Genomic DNA, 18,972 nt, shown 5'->3' on the forward strand with positions numbered 1-18,972 from the left:
ATTTGTGAAAGAGCCTTTTATCTCCAACAGGTTCTCTGTTGTAGTTTATTTGCAGTTTATGTAACCCAATGTTACTGAATCTAACCAATTTCACTTTAGTTACAACCTACCCATAAAAACTTTTCCTAACTTGTTGTTATTTATTAAGAAGTACAGATTTTTTTTTTTTTTTTTTTTTTGGCACCAGATATAACACAAAAGTAAAGGTTGAGGTTATAGAACTGTTAGTCAAGAATGACTGGATTAAGTCAGAGATAACCAAGAGGTTACTGCTTTACCTGTCCTGTGGCAGGGGGCCCTCTTGCATGTGAAGGCAAAGTACATTTCGTGCTGTTTTGCCTTAGAATTACAGTCTAAACTGCAGTAATTGAGGAGCTACTTCTCAAGGAGCTCAGACAACCATTACTCAGGAGTGCTGTAGCCAGGGGAAAACAGAATCTAAATTTCAAGCCCGCAAAAAGTGATTCCCCATTTTTGTGTGAAGATTCTTTAAAGTCCTCTTTGAGAGAGAAGTGTGTAAGTTTTAGTATGATGCTGGCTGACTTTAACAAAACCACACTTTAAGCTGTGAGCTGATTAACTTCAAATATCAGCAATAATACCTATCTTAATATATGTTAGTAACATGTAGAACTGTTATGTTCCATGGAGTTAGTGTGAAATACTTTCACTTCAAAACAAAACCTGTTACTGGATATTGGTTAGCTACCTCAAGTGAGTTTATACTCTTCTGTTTCTCTACTGCCCTCCAAGGGCTTTAAGAGTTACCAAATTGCTGACATGGAAAGCTAAAACAACTAGTATAATAATTGCTGTTTTCCTTAACAAAGAAGGATAAAAATAAAAAAGGCTAAAGGAATAATTTTGAACACATAGGAAATATATTTTATTCAGTCTGATTTTTTTATGCAAATAAACCTGATGCTCCTCTCCAGTCTCAACAGTCAGCCCCTTTGAATGGCTGTACCAACTATGTAATGTGGGAACTCACCACCTTCAAGAACTATATTTTCAGGGTTCTGAGAATTACCAGTATTTTAAAACTTCTCTGGTTAATAATAGTATTAGTTCGCTTTTTTTATATGAAATATGTTCTTTAAAAATTAAGAATATTCAGTGTGTTACTACTGAATACCAAAGATTAAGACAATACAAAGTTTTGTAAGGTTAGACTTTTCTTTTTGTTAATGAGGAGACAGCTAAAAACAGTTTTGAACCATTTCTTCTAAGATTATGATTTTTTTAAATTACAGTTTAAGCAAATTGCACTTTAAATGTATACAATAACTTCCACATACATAATATATTGGTTATTCACATCCATATTTTATGTTGATTTGTTTCCTGAAAAAGAGTAGAATGTAAGTGAAGCCTTTCTAAGGCAACTTTTCTATAGGCATTTGATGAGTAAATTAATTCAAGACAAATTTTCTTATGAATGTCAAAGCTTATTTAACAAATATCTTCTTGTGAGTTAGATTCTTGAAGTTGCCTGCAAAGTCTAACAGAATTTGTATGTTTTGTTCTTACATGAACCACCAATCTCATTGTTTCAGTTTTGATTCTTTGTTGGATGGTGGGGTGAGGGGAGAGAGAGAGACAGTGCACAGCTTTTTCCAGATCTCAGAAAGAAAGGCCCCACAACAAATGGCTTAATAGGGTAACCACTTTGGCAAGATAGAATAAGAGGAGGAGGAATACAGGTGGCAAGTAAATCCCATCAGGTGCTAGGTGCCCTGCATTCATGCAGCATTGAACAGAGCTTGAATGGACTTCCCCATGGCACACTGCACAGAGCAGTACAGCTCCTGGCCACAGAGAGAAGGTCTCCCTTTTGCTCTTTTGAGTATTTGTGTAATTTTCTTACAAGGAAACAGCTTCATTCTAGAATGTGCTCTCCTGGGAACTTAGTGAATTTATCCTGCAGCCAAGGGATCTGTGCAGCACAGCACAGACCTGAATGCCGCACTGTGCGTGCAGCGCCTCACAGGCTGTGCCTGCTCACGTTCACTGTTACATGAATCATTAACTCCTAAATATGTAACAGTCTCCCAGTCACGTCTATAACATCCAGAACAGCCCAAATTTGTTTTTGCTGTCTCAAAACAGAATCCATTGGAGACAGTGGGAAGGATTTCCTATCACAATGTGACGTGTCAAGCAAGTCTGCACAAGCACTTACTCATCTCATAGTTCTGCCATGTCTCATAAGGAGATTATGCTCTAGGTCTCCACTTGAATGGAAAATCAAATCTGTGTGCTGTTGAAAGTTGTGCTGGTAGCTGAGTAACTTTGTAACCTTACCTCTTGAATAAGTATTGACTTTGTCCTCTGTTGTGGTATTCGGGGAGTTGTACTTCTAAAAGATCATATTTTTGGGATGATACAGAGGATGATTATCCTGACCATTCTTTCTTAAAACCTAAAGTTCCTTGCAGTTTTACAAAACATTACCTATTTGTATCCATTAATTCATTCTGTTCTTCTGGACTGACTCCAAGATGCACACTTGCTGCTTTTCTCTTTTTATCTTTTTCCTAAATTTATTATTGGCTGTGTAGTCTCCTCACAATGAAGTAGTATCACTATATCCTGCTCATGTATTGCCATAGAAGTCGTGTATCTTCATATGTTATTTGTTTGCATCATTATGTCTAATTTTTAAATGTTTATAAAGTTTTTGAGATTATTTTAGATTTCTTCAATTCTAAGCCTTGGAGACTTCACAGAGTTTTTCCACTACAAGGTCCAAATTAGGGCTATGAAATTTAAAAGTTTCACTAATATAGAGAAAGCTCTATCAAAATTATTATCATATTATACATTAACTTTATAGCACTGTAAAATAAATAATTTTGTTGTCATTTTGGAACATACCCTTCTGAGGAAGTTTTGGTAGATGCCTCTAGATTTGCAAATTTAGGTTTCCATTTGGAAATATTCCTAATAGTTGCAAGGCCCTTGTATAGGAAGCTGTTGCTATTTTGTGATGTCCCCACGGTTTCCTGTCTAATACAATAATCCTCCAGAGTTTTGTATCCAAACTAATATCTTAATTTTCTGGGAATTTTTTATAATCATTGATCAAAGAGTAGACTGAAAAGATCCTTAAAAGTTTAAACACTATGCCAAATGTGCATAATAAAACAATATCATTTTCCTAAATTATAAAAATAGGTAGAGGATGCTTACCATGCAATTTCAAAATATTAAAACTAGTCAGAGTGTCATACTGTAATGAGAACCACTCTGGGCTTTAATGTGTGATGCACATAGAGATGGAATTGCAGACAGAATACAACTTGGCATTATTAAAAGTTTGACATGCAAGAGCAGAATTGTGCTCTGGGGTTTATGCTTTGAGTGAGGACGCTGAGTTTTCATTGTATTAGAAACGTCTTACACCACCACACAAAAATAAGGCTAACAGTGGGAGGCAATCATACTTGGAAAAGCAGTTGTTATGAGTACTAAAGAAGCTTTGTGTGTACTTTTACATGCAATTTTTCTTGAAAAGACTGAGTGTATTGCAATGTGTTAAAATTATTTCTGTATGTCCATTTGAATGTTTTGGCCATCAGACTGTGAACTACTCCCACAGTATCTAAGAGTAATACTAGGGAATGCTGCTTTGATGCTTGATTTGATTCTGTCAGCTTTTTGGGGGGAAAAAAAGGCAAGCAAAGTAGAACAAAACCCAATCTCTCTGGTTTTGAAGCAACTTGAAGTAATTAACATGCAAGAACTACCTACTGATAAAAACTCAAGCCCCATACTCCCTCTTGTGGTTTATCTTGAAGAACATGAAAAAATATTTATATACATTATGTACACATATAGGTGTATATGTATAGATAGAAAATGTTATCTGTATTTATACAGAAAATAAAGGCATAGCTTAAATAAAAACATCTTCCAAGTTTTTTAAAAGTTCTAATTTGCTTGTTTTAAATTGTATCAGAACATGTAATTCACCCTGAAGAACATGTTATTCATCCTCAGATGTAGTGTACTTCCGCTTTAATAGATTCTTTTCTCTGGGAGTTTTCCAAATCCAGTGAGGCAACTACTTGGCCTCCATGTTGGATACTATAGAATGTCCCAATTGAGGAGACCCTAATGGCTACTCAGTAATGCTAATAAAGTTTCATTCTCAGTAACCATTTCAAAAGGAAGAAGATTCTTATTTTAAAGGACTATTTAAAGAAGCGAAAAGGATTTTCAGTAATATTTAGCAGGTCTTCTGGACCTTTTGCCATATCCTTGCTACTTGCATCCAATTTCTTTCTGGGAACTTTAAGTCCTATAGAAGTGGAACTAAGAATATTTCTAACAGTGGGAATAAATAAAATCATTCTGTTTGCTTGCTTTTAATTTAAGAAAGGGATAATTTACAGTTGTAGTTACTACCACTTAAGAAGAATGAAAAGAGAAACAATCTTGATAAATGCAAAGTTATTAGAAACATCTTGACTACAGATGTGTTGATGCTGAAATATTCCATGTCTATTTGTACATCAAAATTATGGTATGCTTTATGTATCATCTATACTTGGTAACAGCAAACAAACCCCTATGTATTATTTGTTTGTGATGATGCATCTAACCTCTCTCTTGAGATTTTACTATATCTCAAGAAATAAAAATCCCAAAGCTTTCTCTAAACCTTACAGTTTTCTTATATTCCTTTTCTATGTGAAGTTTCATAATAATGGAGGAATTTCATAATAAAAATGAGGTGACAGTAAAAAAAGAAATTAACACTTGCTTTAATGTGTATCATTTATGTTTTTAGTTCTTTCATTATGATTGCATTTGGGTTTTAGATTTCACCTTTTAGGTGCAATCAAAATGAAAGTATGAAATAATATCACGTTAAAACTCTAGTTTTCATTTGTTGTTTTTATTTTCCATGTAGAAAAGTTGCAATAATGGAAGACTCTGATCAAAACATTCATCTGAAAAACTTGTCTCTTCAGCAAGCAACCAATGAAGAGGAAGCCTTAAACCTACTCTTCCTGGGGGACACCAACAGAATGATTGCTGAGGTGAGATTTGCTGTTGCAAATCTTTCTTAATACCACCAGAGTTAAAATGGTCAAAAACCTCTCTCCTACTCTCTCAAATAAGATGTATATTTTTGGAAGTTCTTGGAGATAGATTAGTATCCTCTTTTTGAGTATATTTCCACAGTGAAATTAAATAACTGTTTCTCTGATGATAGCTTTCCCTAGTGGAGCTGATTGGTGGTTCTTGATGTCATAACCTACTGAAATTCAAACAAGTAGAATACAAAAATTCTCGTAAACTACAGACTGACTTTTGAATGTGGCATGTATCAGACATGTAAAGATAAGAAAACACGGTCTTACAAAGCACTGTCAAACATTCCTACTGAAGTTTTTTCCCTGGAAGTGTTCAACATCAGGTAGAATGGGGTCCTGAGCAACCTGTTCCAGTGGAAGGTGTCCCTACTCATGGAGTGTGATGGGGTTGGGAGGTTGGAATGAGATGATCTTTAAGGTACCTTCAAACTCAAACCATTCTATGATTCTATGATTAAGCACTAAATTGCCTTTGAAGTATTTAATATAAGTCCCCTCTTTTTTTCCTGCTTATTGCATAAGCACATGGTGTTATGTGTAACAAAACAACAAACAAAAAAACCAAAACAATCCTTCCCCCCAAACCAAACAAAAAAACTCCAAACCAACCAAATAAATAAAAAATCCTCACCAAAAATCAAACCCCCAAATGGTAGTTCAAAGGAAATTCAAAATAAATATGTGCCAATATTCAAACATAAGCATGTTTTTATTGATTCTGAAAAATTCAAATGGAATGTTTCTGTATCCGACATCTGTAAGGTTCTTTTTTTCCCTCATGCTTGGATATGGAATGTAAATATAAAAAGTGTATTGTATAATGTGAACACTATCAATGTGTCTTTACTACAATACAGTTAACTCTCTTTTAGAACTTTGTGGGTTTTCTTCCTTTGTAGCTCCAAAAGGATATATCATAAATCATTAACAAGAAAGACACTTAGAGTATGTGAATAGTGAGGTAGTTCTGTGTTCCTGCTGGATGACTACGTGCACCTGGACACAGGGGAAGAAGCATTTGATTACAAAACATAAATAGGCAACCAAAGTGTTTGTTCTCTTTCTCAAGGATGACTATTTCAATGGTTACATTTTGAGAGGTGGGAATATGTTAAGGCAAGAGATAATCAACATAAGAGCTTCTCATAAACCTGAGCATTGAGGCAAGGAACTGCTTGATGATATTGAAATAGAAAAATTGGTATCATGTGAAGGAGAGGAACTTGACAAAGCATAATAGAGGAGACAAGGGTTAATCTAGAGAGCTAAAAAACAGGACTTATGGCATAAAACATAACTTCTCTGGAGATCCATATTTTTAAATCTTGAGTTATGATAATACTTTCTGACCTCTGAAGATTAGAACCCTCTTAAGTAAACTTTAAAGAAAAACACACAAGATTAATGAACCTAAATAGAAAAGAAAGTAAAATAAATGCTTGAATCATCTTTTTTAATGAAGAAGAGTTTGGCTGTGGAAAAACTCAGGCGACTGTCATGGATCACATTTGGGATCTGTAGCCTCTAAAATTGCAATCTAATGCTTTAACCCTGAATAACTCTTCTTTGAAGAGTGACTATTTAGAAAATAAGAATTACAATTTAATTTTTGCATTGCCTATGCTAATGCAGTCTAACTTGTGGTTTGAGGGCTGCATTTTTCCCTCATCACTGATTGTGCTAAAAAAAAGCCATCACAGTATTAAAAGTACTTTATAGGCAACATTCATTCATTCATTAAATGTCAGAACCTAAGGGAACACTTACAACCGAATGCTTCTTTCCCACACTAACTATATAGCCCAAGACAAGGAAAAGAAAGGAAACCAATCTAATTTGTGCAGGATTGCTTTAATAGACAGTGTAGGACTGGTCCTTTCCTCTAGTTTTGATGTGTACTACAAGTTGTGTAAATGGTAAGTTGGAAGACATTTGTGCACAGACAATTCATAATGTAAAAATCCAAATAGGAATTTTTTCTCTCATATTTTGCTAGAGAGAAACAGGCAGAGATCAAAACCAAAAAAGCTGAGTCTTTTGTTGGCAGCTCTGCTGAATGTAAGGAGTAGATTTTTGTTTGTTTTCCAACAAAGCAGTTTCTCGTTACATTTGAATACATAAGAATCTGCAGCAACAGCTTATAAAATCTGAACTGGTTTTTTATTTTTTTTATCTGTTAAAACAACTTTATGATTTCAGTATCTGATATGTATGCTGAGGATTTGAAAATCTAATTTGCAATGTAAGCAGTTGGTAGCAGCAACATCTGAAAAAGCTCCTGTGTGGAAATAAGTGTTTGGCCATTTAGGCAGTGTACTCAAACAATTTTATTTTGGTATACTATTAATAGATCTTCAGCTGAAGAGGTCTTTTCTAAGTTCTTGTGATGGGAATCGCATATGACCCCTGTCTTCTGAAATAACACGCCTAAACCTCTGTGATTTTGAGAATTCTTAGGGATTTTAGTATTTCTCTTAAATCAGCAGAGTAAGGTAGCCTCCCAAGGATGCACAGCAATTTCAAAACTGTAAAATCATTTTCTGGGATTAGTACATCTGAGCACTGCAGTTGAATGTAGAGTTAGAATTTATTTTTCCTCTAATGAAAAAGTACATTGATTTAATGAGGAAGGAAATATTTTAGTGCATGGTTTTATACCTATAGCACTCCATTTTTTAAATTTGAGATACAGTGTATACTACACAGAATTTGTTCCGTCATTTAAAATGTTTGAAATACACTTGGGGCAATCAGTAAGCTTTTGGCAATTTTAAATATGTTTATTTCAAGAAAGAATTAAACTTAAAGGTTTAAGGATAGTTGTGGGGACTGACTTGTGACCTCTGAATTGAACTAAATCTATTTGCATTTATTGTATGTTAGTATTCTCATGATTTAGAAAGTCACTGATAGTGTTTGACTGATTTTTTTATTGGGTGAAATAGAAAAAATAGGATTTGAGTGTGTGAGCATATGAGATTAAATGTCACTTTTGACAAAAATGCATGGTGCTGCTGTCCAGAAGAAATTGAAACTTTCTGCTTTCCTAGGTTCTTCATTGGTCAATTGCTGATTTATTTCCACTCCAACAGACCTGTTATATTGTAATATTAGCACCAAATGGCATCATCATTTCAGTACAGGTGCTTTCATTTCCATGTGTGGTAAAAAAATCACTGGTCATGCATACTACTTTGAATCATCCTTAAAATGCTTTGGGATTTATATGGATAAAAGGCACTATATAAAATAAGGTTTAATAATATCTTCACCAGGGAATATTAATTATTTTAAAAGTTACCTGAGTTTAGAACTTACCATGGCCTAACTGTGGAGTCGTAGTAAATATGGAAAGATAAAGTATTGCTCTCAGGAAGTGATTGCACCTATTCTGATCCTTATGTTTTCATAGCAACAGTTTTTCAATTTCAATTACGACAAGTGTACCTAAGTGCAACTGAGGAGCCCCTTCACCTGTACCATATTATTTAGAAAGTAAACTAAAGACATGTTATGGTCTTTCTCATCTACCAGATATAAAGACAGGTACCTCCTTCAATTTATGTGCTCTTCCTTATAGCATCTTTCTGTTGGGACTGGTGGAGTTTATATTAATTAGACAGAGATATCCCTCTGAACTGTGGAATGACTGTAGCTGTCAGAACATCTCCCTGCAGATATCCCTCTGATTGTAGCATGAGTTCGGAGAAAATTGATTTGGTATCAATGTTGGATACTATCAGTACTTTTTTTCCCCCTTGCTCTTCTTTGAAAAGTTCAAAAGCAAAAAAACCTTAAGAAGAAAAAGAAACACTCCTTAAAAGAAAATTTTGTACCTTTTCACTGAGACATTCTCTCAAAAAACTCTGAACACTCTGAATCAGCTTTTCTTTATGCATTGGCTAGTGACTAATTCATTCGTAAAGGAAAACTGTTCTTCTGCTGTCTAAATATTTTGATTCAAGGAAGAAAAGATTCCACTGGAACGATATAAGTTGCCAGGCGGAGGTGGTTTGCAATACGGCCTGAACAACTCCATTTATCACTGGCAAAATTGTTTTGTTCCCATGGTCCTGAACTCTTTTCATGTATTTTCTCTGTCAGAGTGTTTTGGCAGCCATAATCAACACATTATTCTTCCAGGTAGTAGCAGCTTCTGTTAGTCCAGAGCCGATTTTCAAACAGCTTTTCATATGTCTTTGTCCCATTTAAGAAGCTTTCTCTTTCTCAGGTCCTCAACTATTAAGAACTCCGTTTAGAGCAGTAGCATCCATTTCTGGCTATTATTAGTCAAAACATTTATAATAGAAGCTGCAACAAATAAAAGGTTTGGGAAATACATAAATTCCTATATAGGGAAGAATTCCTGGAGTGTTTTGCTGACTTAAGATAGGTAAGAATTAGATTAAGATGGACAACTTAGGTTCCAGCAAGTTTTTGGATGTTTCTTGACCTTGTATTCCTTGAAAGAAACATTCAACTCAGAGGCTTCTTCCAGTATGACTGTGCTGTAGATTCTCATTCAAGTAGAAGCCTCCTTCTTTTAACCTTTGTATAAATAGATGTAGTAGTTAAAGTCACAAAGCTTCTATACAATTTATTTAATTTCAGCAAACACAGGTATATTTTTGTCCTGGAATAAAACAAGCCTGGCTAGTATGGCTTGAAATACACCTTGTACATATTTTCCATGATCAAATGAAACACTGATGCTTTACCAAGTCATGATCCTAAATGTTATTGAATTTGTCCTTTACCATGCCACAAATGGGCAGCAACAGATGACCTGGCATTAAGTCCTTTGTAGTGTTCCCATGATATTACAAAGCATCTAAAGTCTGCTTATGTGGTTCATGATGTCACAGAATTCCTGGAAAAAATTATTTCTTTGTAAGTAACTGCAGCTCATCAGTTGTTCTATATATAACTCTCACAATAGCAACCATCTGTGAGAACCAGGCCACTCCCCTCTTTCTCTTTTTTTCTTCATCACATCAAATTAGTGTGAGGATGATTTCATATACATATGGTTTGAATACTGCTAACAAAGCCAAAATGAACTCCGAAAACCACTAAAGGAGCATTTTAGTAGTCTCTGAGACACTGTCCAGAAAATTTTGTTTCTGTTTTCAAACTCTCTAAGCAGATGAATGGTGATACTCAGAAGCTGCATATGTAAGATAAGCAATAACCAAACAGAAAAAGGGCTTGTTTTTGGACTGGAGATGCCAACAAGTCATCATTTCTGTTGTGTGCTTTGCATCTACTTGTGTGGTAAAAGTAGAAAAGTATGGGGGGATTATGCAATTAACATTCATTATTGCATCCCATTTAACAGTTTAAATTTTTATTGCTTTATGCTTTCTGCAAGAGTTCTAGCAGAGCTTCCTATATATGGGAACTGCAAAGCAGAGAGAGAATCATACTGGAAAAGGGAGTCTTGGCATCTTGATTAAACCATGGTTCTACTCTGAAGAAGGACTTCACAGAAATATCAGTTTGGGATTCTAGCCAACGACTTCCAGATCACCTACATTCATTTTTTCATTTACATGAGTAAAAGAAACTGTGGAGAGAAAAGCAATGGAATTTCTAATGACTAGTCCAGCCAAATCTACTTGGAACACACAAAATAAGGTCGTGGCTGGTGTATTGCAATAGACAGTAAAAGCCTAGAGCAAATATTGCCCTGTGCTTTTGGAACTCAGAGCCCTGAAATTATTTTCTTTCATGATCTGAATTTTTTTTTTTGCCTCTGTTGGCATTAAATGGGTCTGACTAAAAGCACATTTTTAAATACATGAGGTTTTGCTGCAGTGTGAAACTGAAGTTTGCGTAAGAATGCTTATTCAGAAGTATGATGATTTCTTCAGCTTCTTTCATAGCAATGTTTGCTTTGTGCTTCCACCGCTGGACCTGACTGATATTTGATCTGGCTTAGACTTGTCTGCAGTATAGTGTGACTGATGCCATGTCTGTAGTGCAAAATATCCCTTAATATCAGTTCTGTCAAGGAGAATGTCCTTAAAATGAATTCTGTTGTGGATTTTGAGCTGGAAGAAATAAAATATCCAGTCCTGCTTCACAGAGCTGCAAATAATACAATCATAGCTGTCCTAGTAAAATAAGTGAAGTTGGCTCTGATTATTCATGGAATCAGAATTGCTGAATAAAGTACATTTTCACAGCATATAACTTTTCCTTAGTGTAACTGCATTTTAAGTAAGTTTCGGAGTATTTTCTTGCTTGACACCTTTCCCTCAGCCTGTTTATTTTCATTCCAGCACTACAAATCACTTCCCCTTCATTTGCCCAGCCTCACCTCTGAGGACAGCATAGCATGTGACTGCACTCTGATGCTCATTTCACAGGATCATGAATTATAAAATTCTTCATCTGTATAAAATAATAATCAAAATTCTTTTCCCTCTCCCTCTGAGCTTGCCTTTATTAGGTAAAGCAGCCCAAAAGAAAATAGTGCTAGGGCTGAAATTTCCTTACAGAATTTTCACCACCATACAAGTGTATGCTATTCCTGCACACTACCTACTTGTTCTCCTGCTGTATGCTGCCGTTTTCTGTATTCTATCACAACTGTTTTCTACAGCTGTGCTGTGGCTGAATCAAGAAACTGATCCAGGTTAAATATCTATGGTTTGCAGTCTTTTTTTTTTTTTGAGCTGGATCAGTTCCCAAAACCAATTTCATTGTGCTGGCACTATTAAGGCTGGAAAAAAAAAAAAAAAAGGAAGCTGAAATGGAGACAATTGAACCAAGTGGTATAGCTGTCCATATTATTCCTGTTAAAGGACCATTCACCTTGCAGTCTTTGTGTTAAGAGCTGTCCTTTCTGGATTAATAAGACAACATCTTCAATACTTGCAATAGGCAGGCCATTTTACCATCTACAGTGTTGCATGCTAAAGCAGACTGTGTGAAAAAAAGCAGTATCTTGGTATAGCTGGGCTGAATCACAGGATATGCCTACATTAAAAGTTACTCCAGAATAACAGAGGAATGAAGTAGAGCCAAGAGATTAATGTAAACAGTGTAACCAGGATTTTTAAATTACTTTTTTTTCAGCAGCTACAAATAAATATAGATTTAGTTGCTAACTCAATAATATTGACTTATGATTTTACTAGTCTATATTTCTGCAGTCAAGCGTTTATGTCATGAAAACAATGTAGTCATACTTGTTACAGTTTATGAATAAAAATACTATCTCTATGCTAAACCTTTAATCTCCATATATAATCTAAAGCTTTAGCTATTTATGAAATGAGGGTAATGAGGAATTATTTTTGATTTAAGTTTCTAACAATACCTTGATGCAACTAAACAAAAGGTGCTTTAGATGCTGAAAGATATTTTGTATGTTTTTTAAGAAAAATGCATGTGTGATGGCATATGGTCATTTGAAATCTAAAGTTAAATAACTGAGAGCTGTTTAAAATTTTCAGTTCCACATTTTAAATACATTGAGAAAACCTCTGAAATAATGCTAAGACTGAGCATTTCTAAAAGCTGACGAAGAATATCCATGTGTTAAGGAAGTGTGGCTGTAGTTATTCCCAAAAAATAAATATTTAAAGCCAAACATTTTATGAAAACTCTGTCATGCCACCTAAAAATATGGTACTGATTTTGCCAAGTAAAATTTTTTAATAAAAGTAAAAATGGAAAAGTTTAAAGCCTTATAGGAAGTCCTAGTCCTAGTTACACTGGTATCTACCTATCAGGAAAAAACAAGGAAGAATTGGTGCACCAATGGGGAAATTAATAACTTCTCGGGGATCAGGAGTTAGTAACTTTCCCTCCAGTCAAGGTGCCCTTTTCCAGTATTCCTCACATAGTAAGGCCACTTGCTTTGCTGCTGTCCTCAATGTTACAGTATTTTGGAACAACCTTGATTGCTTGCAGTACAATTTGTCCAGATTAAAGTTATCCAAATATTTTTCCAGAATGTGAATGGCAGGTGAAATCCTTTTGGGGGTTTTTTGCGTATTTATTACATGTCCAATAGATAAAAAATTGGATAGATGATTTCAGTTGCCAGATTATTGAGCTATAAAAAGCTAATTTTATTTATCCACTAAACAGTGAGAGTTCTTTTTCTTCTTATCATTGTAGACACCAATGAATCAAGCCTCAAGCCGATCTCACTGCATTTTCACTATTCACATCTCCAGCAAGGAACCTGGATCTGCAACTATCCGACACTCCAAGTTGCATTTAGTGGACCTTGCTGGTTCAGAACGTGTTGCAAAGACTGGAATTGGAGGTCACTTACTGACAGAAGCCAAATATATCAACCTCTCATTACATTATTTGGAGCAGGTAAAATTGAAATAGAGTAAAAGATTTCTTCCTTTACTACATTCCTGATTAACAACGTGCAATGTTGTGGGAAACTGGATTCCAATATTCACTTAGTCTTAGGATATATTTCACAGGGTTTTTTTAATTATTGACTTGATAGGTCTTCCTTTAAAATAAAATATTTTAATTTAGGGAAAACTTAATAATTAAGCAGTAAAGTTATAGTTGATATACAGGGTAGTATTTCCAAAATAGTGTTCTTGTTTTCTTTGGAATACTAAAGATATTTACAAGACTTCAGCTATATTTCTCCTAAAAACGTTCTTTGTTATCTTCTTCCCCTTCCACAGCTGGGATCAGGATGTATCACTAAAATGAAAGCATTTGGGTTTTATTTGGTTCAAGCATTGTAATACGGTAAATAGTTAGGCTCTCTGTCATGTGTTGTTTTATTCCTCTACCAATTCAAATATTTGATCTTTTTGAGACAGAAGTTATCTTTGGTAATGTATTTATGGAGTGACAACCATAATTGGATTTATACCAATAGAACTCATAGAAATAATAGTAATAATAATAGTAAAAATAATAATAATAATAAATGTCCAGAAATCTTTGTCATTCAGCTGTTGTTACTAAAAGATTTAGCCTCTTTATTTAAGGTATACTAAAATTCCTAACCTCCTTTCACTGTTGCTTCTTATTTTTCCTCTTTGGAAAAGGCAAATATTGAGAAAATAGATTACTCCTTACTTAGATTACTAATCTTATTTATTTAAAAAAAAAGTTACTTAAGACAGCAGCAGTGAATGGAAACTTTGGAGATAAAGATTTCCAGTAGAAGGATTTGGTTAATTATTATTATTCATATGTGTTTTAAAATAATTAGATAATTATTGATTCATTTAGTAAAATTAATTATTTTAGTGTTATATTTTTAAAAATATTATTATGGCTTTAATATATATCTCTCTCTTATCGACCATGATGTTTTATATGTTTGATGTTTATGATGCTTACCAAGTTAAGGTAAGAAACACTTGGCAATGAATTAAACCTCTTTCGTGAATGCTGTGCTATTAAGTTGGAATCACTGAAGATTTTCAAATGTCCCTTTCAGACCTCACACCTGTAAGAGAAATTAATTTCTTCCTGAGACTGAATATATAATGTTTTTTTCACAGTACAGCAAACACTGTTCCTGTTCCTAGAAATTAATTTCTTCGGGGATTCTGATGGAGGATACAGCTTTTTTTCCTAAGGCTTCTTTAAAAATTTTTATGTACAAATATAGCATGTCTGTGAGGTTGTCATTTAGGGAAAAAATAAGGGGGTTAGGGAGAAGAAAAAAGGCTTAACTCTAAAATTAAAATCTGTGCTTTTTAATTTACATTACAGTATATGTGCTATTTAGTAAAATATACAGTTGAGGAATTCATTAAACCTGAAAATTTTGTGGGTGTGTGTATATGAAAATTCTTTAGAATTCTGATTAGGAAATATAACTGTTCTACTTGCTGGGAAGAATATTTTTCATTTTTGTGGTGTTCTTCTGTTAACAAAGACTGATCTCTTGGATTTCATTTAATTTATGATCAGAGATATTTCATGTGTCAAAAGAAGAAGCTGAGGTACAGCAGGTGGCAGTCAGTCATTTACTATCACATTGAATTTTTTTCATACCCCTTATTTGTTTAAATTTTACCTTGAAGAAAAATGTCTGTATTTGAGTTGTACTCAAGGGGAGTGACAAGGATCAGTGACTCTAAAATTGACATCTTCAGAATCTAGAAATTATACTCAGGATCCCTTCTTATTTATTGTATGATTTTTTTCTTTGTATTTAGAAGGGAAAAATATTTTGTCATGCAAGCTTTAATTCCTATTTTAGAGAAATACAGTTGGAAATAACCCTTTTGGATTCTGTCTGGGATTGTATATCAATAGAAATGTTTTATAATATTGAATAAAAGACCACCAAAGACAATAAAAATATCTTTTTATTCAGTGGGAATTGAACCATTCAATCCTGACCTTGCAGTGACTAACATTAAAGTGCACAAATCCCTCAAAATCAGCTTATTTAAATTCTCAGCTATTTAGTTATCTACTGGTGGTCTAGTGTTGATTTATGTCATTTTGAAATACTTTTCACAGTAAAATAGTCACGAAAAATGATTTGTGTCAAGATGATAATGGGAACACAGTTCTGTGTTAGCACACTTGGTCTACTTGTTAAATATCCGCAGTGTGTTAAAAAGCTCTCCAAATAAATCCACTACACTTTTATTCCAAGCGGCCTCTATGTCTAGAGAAAAATGAGGATGGTTTCATGCAGCTGATCTAAAATGACAGCAGGAACTTAGAAGTCCCTACTACCATATCTAGGTAGCTTTATTTGTCTGAGAGATGTAGTAGCATGTTCTGGAATTACAACTGCAATGTAGCTGTGCATATGTAGATATTCCCTTATGATACAAACATAGCGGATCCTGGACCAAATTTAGAGTCACAAATTAACAGTTAAACTGCCTTGTGATTTGACACTATAATGGAATTATTTCCCCAAAATAACAGAGTACAATGTTCTCACTGCTTTAATGAATATGTTTGTTTACTGTCATTTAACATGTGTTCCATTTAGGGAATGTTGACAGACTTGATCCATTACTGAATGGTTGCTGCCCATATTTACCAAAAAGGGTTTGGTTTTTTTTGGTTTTGGGGGGAGTTGGTTGGTTGGTTGGTTGGTTGGTTGGTTGGTTTTCTCTGTAAGGACCAGAGCTTAAGCTTCTAAACTCTACTAGAAATGGGAAGTGGGATGAGAAACATAAAAGACGACCTCTGAAGCAGGCATATGGCTTCAGAGCATGTGATACACTAAGCAGCAAGATATAGGTGTACCTGACAGCTCTGTTTCTGCAAGTGATGCACCCCAAAATCCCCATCTCTTGAGGATTCTCTGAGAGCATGTTTTGGCTGCCTGATGACATGAGGTACTGGTGCAAATCTGTTCCTTGCACAAAGGATGTGTATAGAAACAGGGACTCCTGGGTGCACTTCAGATCATGTCAGAACCACTTGTGAGTCTTGCGCTTTCCTTTATGCTTACCAGTGTTTCCACATGTGTCAGTGGAGTTGAGAGTGAATGTACTTGCTCTACACAATTATGTTTCGTATAGGATGCAACTTTACCAAAAGTGCCAAGAGTTCTGACAGCAACTAGGCCTTAAAGTGGTTTGTTTGACCCACTCAAAATGAAAATTTCTGCTTTAGTGATATTATTAAGTTTAGAACTACAAGTATTGTGTCTCTCAGGGCTGCCAGTGTAAGATTTATAGTTTTAACTTTTAACTTTCTGAAGACCATTAAGAGAAACTAATGCCACAAAAAAGTTGCTACTAAATTTTCTAAAATAGCAATTTTTGTAAATGTAGTATGAACAAAATATACACTGGTATGTAATGTTTATTAAAGAAAAACCAACTCCTAATCATTTAGGAGAGCTAGCACATGTATAGCTACAGTATTTCAGTACAGTACTTGGCCACATAAGAGTTCAAATCTTTTATATCACAGGACATCATGGGATAATCTAGCTTTTTATTTAATAATAATTAGATCCCATAATGTAAACAGCTGAGGAGGGAAACTGAGAATAGTAGGTGTACAATTTCCTTTTTGGCCAAGGCATATATATTCTAAACTGAGTCATTTCTTTCCAGCAGTACATTGTAATCATGCACCCTTTTATTTGTGCTTTGCTTTCCAAGACATTTTCTCAGAAATAAATGTATTGGCCTATCTAAGAAGCATGTGTTTCAAGAATGTGTAATTTTTAAAGCATGCTTTAGCAAATATTGAGGAAGTTTTTACTTTAATACTGTCCATATTTTATTGTTATGGCAGAAAAAATTATGAGGAAGATTTTCAGTGAGTTCCTCCATCTTAGGAAAACCTGTGGGTTTGAGTTTATCGTGTTCAGTTTCCATGTTGCTGAGAGACTATAAGGTTAGGATATGATAAAATTTAATGTATTTGGTCTTTCAGGTCCAGCTCCTACAAAGACATATAAAAATGCTGAAATTTAACTTGGAATTCTTTCAATAAAGCCAGTGGGTTTACAGCTAACTGGGTGCATAAGCATAGTTTTGTTGTGTCAGAAGTTCCTGAGCAGATTGGTTTTTCTGTTTGTGTGTCAACCATTAATAGACATATAAATGTAAAAGTCTTTTTTTTTTGCTGTTGTTTCAGGTAATAATTGCCCTTGCAGAGAAAAACCGGTCCCACATTCCTTACCGAAACTCTATGATGACCTCAGTGCTGAGAGACAGCCTAGGAGGAAACTGCATGACTACCATGATAGCAACACTTGCTATGGACAAAAGAAATATAGATGTATGCCATTTCTCTCTATCTTGAACAAAAATCTTGTCCCTTCTCTATAGATACTGCTCTTTTGATTTTTAGTATAGATTACAATTCTAGTGTGTAAGCTTTTATTCTTATCTTTTTAAAAGAACATTTTAATTTTATTTCCAGAAGATAATTTTATCAGTGGAAATTGCTGTAGGATATAGACAAATCCTTTAGGAAATAATGCTTTTCTCTAAGTAATCTCAAGTCAAGTAGCAGTTGGGAAATTATTTGCACCTAGTAATGAACTACTCCTTTTTTCAATTTACTGATTTCCTGATGAATAAATGTTTGAGTTATAGAAGTGCATTTCCACTGAAAACCTTGGCAGAACTTCTGTTAGACTTCTTTGGAGTCAAGATTTCATAGAGTATGGTAGACAAATGGAGAGTTCACTAGGAGAGAAAGGGAATTGGGTGGAGTAGTTTGGGATTTATGGAAATTTTTCAAATACTTTTGTGTCCTTTTACCAGTTTCCTGCACTGGAATTATATGTAGTGATGTTTTCTTCTTTTTGTTTACAAACAGGTCTGTAGTTTTTATCAAAGGGTTGTAGTGAATGGGGCTACATCTGGCTGGAGACTGGTCTGCAGTGATGTTCCTCAGGGTTCAGTTCTAGGGCCAGTTCTGTTCCATGCATTCATCCATGAGTTGAATTAGCAAGTTTGCCAATGATACCAAACTTGGAGGTGGTGTTCACTCTCTTGAGGGACAGGAGGCCTTGCAGAGGTTTTCAGATAGATCGGAGCATTAGGCTATGATTATTGAAATGAAATTTAACAAGGGTTCTGCACTTACAGTGGAGTACTGCCCAACACGAGCATCATTTGGGAGACGAGTGGCTGGAAAGTAGTCCTGCAGAAATGGATCCAGGGGTGCTGGTCAGATGAGCAGTGAGCCCTGGCAGCCAATAGGGCACCACATCCTGGGGTATTCAAACACAGCACAACCAGATCAAAAGAGGTGATTATCCTGCTGTTTGCCATTCTGGCCTTGAGCATGGCAAACAGCAGGATAATCACCTCTTTTGTGTGAGTGTGCAGTTCTTTTTTGACTGTGCATTTCTGGGCCTCACAGGTTGAGAAGGATGTGAACGTCCTTGAGTGCAGCCAGAGGAGGAAAACAAAGC

General features: G+C 34.9%; 1 protein-coding gene across 6 annotated transcripts in view; it reads left to right on the plus strand.

Annotated features, from left to right (window-relative positions):
- The window catches only part of KIF6 (kinesin family member 6), a 157,933-nt gene that overhangs the window by 24,443 nt on the left and 114,518 nt on the right, over positions 1 to 18,972 (plus strand). For all 6 annotated transcript variants that reach the window (XM_042022929.1, XM_042022924.1, XM_042022925.1 and 3 more), the window contains 3 exons: positions 4,919 to 5,048; positions 13,239 to 13,445; positions 17,682 to 17,825. In XM_042022929.1, coding sequence (XP_041878863.1) covers positions 4,919 to 5,048; positions 13,239 to 13,445; positions 17,682 to 17,825 — 481 coding nt within the window. The remainder of the gene's footprint in view (positions 1 to 4,918; positions 5,049 to 13,238; positions 13,446 to 17,681; positions 17,826 to 18,972) is intronic.

This window comes from Corvus kubaryi, unplaced genomic scaffold (assembly GCF_017639235.1).
Source record: "Corvus kubaryi isolate FWS band 111438036 unplaced genomic scaffold, C.kubaryi_AGA036_p1.0 37232, whole genome shotgun sequence".
NCBI lineage: Eukaryota > Metazoa > Chordata > Aves > Passeriformes > Corvidae > Corvus > Corvus kubaryi.